Source organism: Rhincodon typus, unplaced genomic scaffold (genome assembly GCF_021869965.1).
Source record: "Rhincodon typus isolate 14 unplaced genomic scaffold, sRhiTyp1.1 hic_rhity00001960, whole genome shotgun sequence".
In the NCBI taxonomy this organism is placed as follows: Eukaryota; Metazoa; Chordata; class Chondrichthyes; order Orectolobiformes; family Rhincodontidae; genus Rhincodon; species Rhincodon typus.
This window is the reverse complement of record NW_025967598.1, coordinates 17,169-25,000: the sequence shown is the minus strand read 5'-3', so window position 1 is coordinate 25,000 and position 7,832 is coordinate 17,169. Positions and strand designations below refer to the sequence as shown.

General features: G+C 34.9%; 1 protein-coding gene across 3 annotated transcripts in view; it reads left to right on the top strand.

The window, feature by feature from the left end:
- Nucleotides 1-297: 297 nt before the first annotated feature.
- The window catches only part of cunh15orf39 (chromosome unknown C15orf39 homolog), a 21,591-nt gene continuing 14,056 nt past the window's right edge, over nt 298-7,832 (top strand). For 2 of the 3 annotated variants that reach the window (XM_048592875.1, XM_020536983.2), the window contains exon 1: nt 298-401. In XM_048592875.1, coding sequence (XP_048448832.1) covers nt 313-401 — 89 coding nt within the window. In that variant the 5' untranslated portion in view covers nt 298-312. Of the gene's footprint in view, nt 402-4,545; nt 4,673-7,832 lie in introns of those variants that run through there. The other variant, XM_020536982.2, reaches the window with a different exon arrangement.

Here is a 7,832-nt window from a genome sequence, read left to right as displayed (position 1 = left end):
CAACAGATGAATTGAGACAGGCGTGGTGATGACTCTTGGAGTCTTTGGAAGGATTGTAGGGTTGGAAGCTCAGCTAAGGGTCAGTTAGCACCCCAAGGTTGAAAACAGTTTTGTTTTGTGTGTACTGCAGGTATGGGGAGGGAGATTGAATCAGTGGCAAAGGAACAGAGTATGCATATTCATATATCTTAGCTGCTAATGTGTAAGAAATTGTGGCTTATGTATGGAGGGATTAGGAAAAATGTTTGAGGGTGCTGGATGTCATAAACCTATATGTAGACTCTGGCGTCTTCAGAAGATCTCAAATTGGAGATGAGAAACACCAGAGGAACATGTTCGCTAATGTTGCAGGACTGGGAAGAAAAGCTTGCAATAAGATTCTTAGAAGAATACAATTTGAGGTAAGTCCTACTCTGCTGGATGTTGTCAGCAGTCAGCGGCTGCTGACTTTTAAGTATCCGCAACACATGAAAACAAATTTCTTAACATCATTAACTTAAGAATGTGATTCTGTACTAAAGGATTGTGATCTTTGCTGCTGATGTAATGGAAATCTTGTCTTCTGAGCATTATTATTCAAACTGAACATGGATATGTAAACTGAAGTTTTATAATTACCTTACAATCATGAATAATAACTTGATCTTGAGTCAGACTTATCAATTTATTTAGTGGACTGTTTGATCCACTTTTGTTCCATTGTATAAAGTTGCATACCCATTGTTGTGAATTAAATAAATATGGCCATAATAAGGGATTATAAGGTTGAGTTACTTTCCAATAAGTTAGAGGTTAAATATTTGAAATAATTTGTTTTTATTTTAAATGGTGAAATAACATTCACACTGTGAGATCACAGGACACTGCATGTAGGGACTTGTCTGTCTTAGCATCAATAAGACGATTGTTGATAGAGAGAGAGAGGGAGATTGCCAAAGCTACGGAACAACCCGTTTTTGCAAATGGTTGGAAGGGGACTGTAGCAAAATATTTGAAGGTAAATTTATTCTAATAATCCTAGACTACTGTCAACTAGGATTTTTATTACCTAACCCAACGCAAGAAATCATCATAATCTTAAAATGCATATTCACAGTTAATGAGAAATTGACTATCATAGCTTTCATAGACTTAAGTCCAGACCGTTACAATAACAATTATGTAAATTTCCCTAGAACTCTCTCCTTAATGACCAACAAAGTTATCAAATTTGGCTTTGGAACTTACAGGAGTGGAACTTAACAACAATCGGGATACCACCCCTCTACAGAAGAAATTAGCTATGCAACCTCAAAGAACAACATAAGTGCACAGTGGAATTGTTTTGGTTTTGCTTAGTTTACTTGAGTATCAGTTATGTTGAAGGTATGGCTATTGGTATAAGGCAACGATAACCTCCTTAACTGAGAGAGAGCCATCTCATAACTTTACAGTCTTCACTTTAGGATCGCAGTCAAATGTTTTTAATAATTGGGTGTCCTAACTTTAAATTCAATTATTGCTAGTAAATTTTAAAAGGAATTGTCTACTAGAAATAAGATTGTATTTTCTTTCCTTTTTCTTTAAAATTTGGAGGAAATTTGTTGAGGATGTTTGAAGGATGGTAATACTTGAGAGCTCCTTTCGTTTGGAGAGGGGCTGATCAGACTTTTGAGTCTTTTTAGCATCTTGGATCCCGTCTTTTTCAAACTAAATTTGAAAGACATGCTTAATCTGGAATTGTGCCAACAGTGGGTAGGAATATAATCCACACGTTGTATGCATATCTCTGACCTGTAAATTGAATTCCCAGTTATATCAACTTTAACATAGCTGTTTAAAAGCAGAAGAAATTGAGTCTCTTGCTGTATTTGAAATCCTTGATTTCAGATTTTAAACCAGAGCAGTGATGGGTCAGAATTGTTTGTCAATTTGATAAATCTTTCAATTAATCTAAAAGCTTTTTTAAATCCTGGATAATCTAAATCCATTATCGAGTTTTCATTTGTCTTTGGTAGTTATTGTGCTTCACGATTTTATTTCAAAAATATACTTTATTCATAAGTTATCAATAAGTAAAAAAAACAAGTACAACACAGGGCAGTACAGACTTTGTGGAAAATACAGTGGAATTTTGACATTTTTCATGTCATATGTTTTCATGCTTGCTGTGAATGAATTGAATGTTGAGTGATGGTATATTTTCTAAAAGGGCAAAAGAAAGGTACAACTTATGGGTTGTGGTGAACATGAAAAGAAATTGAGATGTGACTTCTGCAGTTGTTTCAGCAGTGCCAGTGTGGATTGATTTATTTTGAGTGGAAATCAAATTAATTTAAAAGGATTTAATATACCCTGAAGTGGTGTCATAGCTGTTTTCTTTCATCAGAACATTTAAAGAATTTTAAATGCGGAATACTTAACTTACAGGATACAGGATACCTTTCTAGAATGATATGTTGTCCTGGGGATGGAGATTTAGGAACTTGCATTGGTTTCAGTTTATCTGGATGTTTGCTAGGAGTTATTTGCAACTTGGGCAATGTTTGTGGAGTTTGCAGCTTGATGAGGGAAGGTGGGCAAAGTTATTTGTTATTTTTGGCAGTTTGCAAAAGGCTTTCTCAGGATGCTACATCATTTTAGCAGATAACCATTAAACTACAAAGAGCTGTGTTATGAAGGTCAAAGAAAACTTCCAAGTGGGAGGAAGCAGACCATGAAATACAAGCAATTAACATCAAGGAGAGCAAGGCCAGGACAATATGGAGGGGTTGGGGGAGTGTTGCAGGAACCTAGACATTTATGTTAGTGTATCATGACAAATAAGTTGGAGTAGCCAGTACGTCAGGAAGGTAGGAGCCTGAAGATAATTGATGAGGAAGAGTAGAAACAGGATTAGCTGTTTTTATGCTGAAATATGACCTTGTGGAACCTAGTAGCCTTCTCATACCTTTCCCAACTGGGAATTAAGCTAATTCTCTCTAGACTGAATATCAATAGTTATGGGGTCTGAATATGCATTCAGATTTGAGAGTCTAATCATTCCATGTTGATTTTTGTCCAAAAACACCACAACTTGTAGCTGGATCACCCCTTTTTAAAAAAGCTTTTAAAGTTATTTCTTCAATTCTGCAAGATTAAATCAACTGGAAAAAAAATGTTCTTTAAGTGAAATTGTTTGTATGAATATCACCTTTTGGGACTTTGGCTTGGGGCGGGTGTGTGTTTAATGTGTATTCAGTAAATGCTTTAAGGTGTTTGCAACAAAATGCTATAATGAAATATTTGTTAGGAACTGTGAATACAACCTTCATCTATTGAAGGTTGATAACGAGATGTGGTTAATTTCTCTAGATATTTTGCATTTTTTTGAAGTTGTGTTGTATTTCACATGCTAGTTTAAGCTTGCATTTGGAAATCATTAAAATCTGGAACAGTTTAGTTTGTAATTTATAACATTTGATCTGACCTATTTGCAAAAAAATTAAAAGTTCAGAAATCACTTTTTAGCCCAGAGTTGGTAAATTATTGTCACACGCAATGTGCTTGCTTGGAAAATGGACGTTAAGATATGGGCTTTGAGGTCTCCAAGATCATACGAGAATATTTTAACTGGACACCATTGAATACCCTTTTTTTTGCCCTAGTACCTTTCCTCCAGTTGATTTTTATGGCTTGGCACGCTATTCTGAATGGATAGATGTGGAGGGAGGGATTATATTAATAAGTCTGATACTTTTCAGTGCTTTTGTCATGGTACTTACAACATTGGTTTGGAACTAAATCAAGGAACAATCGTTGATGTGCCAGGCTAGGGTATCTTGGCATTCACTTTTGGTTTTCAATCCAAATTAAACACATTTGTGTTAAATGGACTATAAATGTGATGCATTTTTTCTTTACTCAAATCAGTCTGTTTCCATTATTGGCATAAACGAAAACCATTGTATTTTGTCATTACAGAATTACTTTTCTTCCAAAGAACTTCAACATGGTATCCCTTTTTAAAACTGAATTAGAAAGTTTTACATTTTGTGTAAGCATTTAAAAAGGATTGAACTTTTTTTCTTTTTTAAAGACACGCGACCTCTCTAATGGCTTTGTTAAATTTTAAAAAGTCATTCTGTTTACCAAATGTTTCTAAACTGAGAGTTCAGGCTATTGCTATTGAATATTGAAAGTGATGATAGTTTCAGTTTTACAGGACACTTGGAGGAAGGAAGAAATTATATCTTTGGCTGAAAATAAAAGTATAGAGAAAGAAACTGTAACCTTTAATAATGTTCTGGTTCATTGTTCGTAACTTCTACAGTCAAGGCAACCTTTGTGATTTGTATCAAGGTATAAATTTGTTTATCTTAATTTTTTAAACCTGCTTGATACATGATTAAGTCACTATAGTTAAATTAATAGTGAATGGTGGATAATAAATATTTACAATCTCCGCTGATAGCTGCTCTTCAAAAAGCGTACTTGGCAGCTAGTTATTGGCTGATCCTACAGTGATTGTCACGAGTCTGTTTCCTTTGCCAAATAGGCAACATGCAGCATCTAAAGGCTTTCCAGTTGCTATTGCTTTTGCTACAGTATAGGTTGTAGATTGAATTTTCTGAAGTTTCTGATCAGCTGACTGATTTGTGCATGTGTTTTCATTTGTGGAGCTAACGGATCATATTAGTAAAGGCTTATAATGGTACGTAATTTTGTTATTTGTGGTCTTGGATTGTTTTTATAAAACAATAGCAGGTTAATCTAAAGTCTAAATTTTGCCATATTTTGTTACATTTGTCATGAGCAGACAACCAACTGCACAAAAATATTTGTTAAATAACCATAAAAATTAAGATCAAAGTAGCTTGTATATTCATTGTAGTCTTGAGCTGCATGCTATATGCTGGAGCATTTTTGTAAATGAGGATTATGATTGTTCGTTTATAAACTTGGCTGAGAATGCATTGAGTATTGGAAGACCCCATGCTTGACATTCTTGTCATATATTAAGTCTATATATTTTTTCTTTTGTTATGATTAAGCACTATAATATTTAGTGTCAATGCTAGAAGTTGCTAAGTGTAATAGGTCATCTTTACTTCAGCCAAAAATCATCTGAATTCCTTTAAATTACAGAGGAAACTCAGTAAATTCTATATGTTTCTCGATGTTACCATTTTAAAATTCACGATCTCACCTCCTTGACAGCAACGTGCATTTGGTGAGCATGTATTTATCAATCTGTTCCACAATGAAAGGCTTAGCCTGGGGCGTATGTGCCACTTAGTGGTTATTTGGAGAAACTGCACCATGGAATGAAAACCTTTTTATAAACAGGTTGCTGTGAAATTTTAGGGTTGAGTTCAGTTTGTGATTGTATTTCTATTTTCATTAATGTTATAGCATTTTCTCTCCCCCCCCACACCCCCAATCTTGCACAATTACAAAATGTTTGCTTTCAGCAATTTATGTTCACATGAAGTAGAAAAACGTAACTCGACTGACGATCATTCATTTATTTGAGATAGTATCAATTGATAGTCTTACAGCATATAGATACATAAGTTATGTAATCAAGCCAGTTAGCTTAGATTCTAATAGGTTTCCATGACAGTATTAAAGTGTTTTTATTCTTGTATCTCTTATAAGATTTGCAGACGAGAACCTAATGTGAAGCTTTTGACATTTGATGCAACAATTGAGTATGGATTCATAACAATTATGCTGTCAATCCAATCTTGACTGAGCATACTACAAAGCGCTTGTATTGTATTTAGCAAATACTCTGCATTTGTGTCGTTCATATTTCCAGTTCAAATGGATCTTTATTGAATTCTAAGATCCAAATTCAGAGAAAGTTGTATATTGAAATCCTACCTCTAGATAGCTCTTTTTGGCATATTCTGGAAATACTCTAGGACAGTTTGTTCAACTTTCAGACTCTGTTCTTAAGTGGAATGTCTGTGGTCCATTAGACGTGCATCTCTGCAATGCTAATGAATAACTTTAACGGCAGAGAAATGTTTTCATTACTGCCTGTGAACAATATCGCTTAAAAACCGATGGATGAATTTTAACAAAACTTGGTACATGAGGTATGACCCATGGAAGAATTGATCACCTTTTTTGTGAAGTTAACATTGGAGGATAAGGAAAATTGACTATTTTTAGAATGTGCAATTCGTCTCGGTTGCTGTGTGTGGAGTTTGTAATAACTGTTGACATGAGCAGAATTTTTAGAACAGATTGTTGGATATGCCTTTAGTGAGATAGAAGCCCTTAATAAATATTTCTTTCTTAAGCATCATAGTCAGAAAGCATCAACTTGCAGGGATAGCCTCAAGGAAGTGATGTATAATTATAAAATCATGGAGTTAATAGTGTGGTGAAGGTACGGGGTCTGCTGAGTATCTTCTTTATTTGTTACAAGTTTATGATTGCATTCAGTTCAGTTTTGAGAGCAAACCGTTGCTGAGTACTCACAGCTGCTTTTTATTTGCCCCATGGGCTCATGTGAAAACTACTAAGGAGATGACTTTGGACTTGCGATTTAAGGAGAGAGCTATGTAAGCATGAGTGTCTTTATATTGCAAATATGCTGATTGTAAGGCTATAAGACTTGCCATGAACTTAAGTGGAGGATATATAATAGTCGTGCATGTTTGTTTGTATATTTCATAGCCTGCAATTTTGAAGAGATTCCTTAATTTCCACGTTCTGCTATTTGTGCTTCACAACTTTGTAAATCTAGTAGGCAAGTGGGTTAAGAACTGTAATAGGTTAGTAATTAAGCCACCATTCGTTATAAAATATACATGAATTACTTTTGACTGACCACTAAGCAGCGAGTAAGAAGGACAGGTTTGTCGTGTAAATGTTTCAGGTAATCAGATTTTTTAAAAAATGTAATTAAGGCAAAATTGTTAATTAGAGGATTAACATGTCACAAATTGAACAGGTAATTGATTTTAATTTATGGTTTAAGTTATGTTAAATTGTATTTTATGTTTTTACATACTACTTGTGCCTGGTCCTCACTAAACTTTTTTGAGAATTGAAGTCACTCCCTTGCAAACCTTGTCATCCATTGTAATCCTAATAAAGCAAATAAAAACTGCAAATACAAGGAATTATATCATAACTAAAAAGAGACCAGGAAACCAGAGGAACACTTAAGTTTGATTCACTACTATGAATTATTGAAAAGACAGTTTGAAGCTTTTCATTTTACACTCGAGACAGTTTATTGACACCAATTTGAGGGAAACCAACATTCATACTGAGGAGTGTGTTGATCAGTTAGCAGATGCTCTCTGGTAGAGGTGTTGCCAAGAAGAATGCACTAGTTAATAACTGACAGTTAATTGCCAGGCTTTGTTTAAATTTGTTAACCTGTATGGTTTAAAACTTGGAAATTCCTGCAAATTGTCCTGATGAGTGCAAAACAAGAAGCTTTAGCAGCACTCAAAAACAGAATTTGCTGAAAAAGCTCAGCAGGCCTGGCAGCATCTGTGAAGAAAAATCAGAGCTAACGTTTCAGGTCCGGTGATCCTTTCTTAGAACAGTTCAATTTTCCAGCAAATTGTGTGTTTGTTCCTGATTTACAGCATATGCAGCTCTTTCGGGCTTTTATTAAGCTTTGACAGTGTGTCTCTTTCCAGCAATACTCAAGTTTTGTACTACCAAACAACTATCTTATGAATTATGTTGAGTGACAGAATCCCCTTGTGTGCTACTGTTAACAGTTCTAGATAAATGATGTTTCCAACAGACTGTGTTCTGGGTTATTCAAAACACCAATGCACAGTTGAGTCTCCTGTTGTGCTGCACGCTCTCCCTGTTGTGCTGCACGCTCTCCCTGT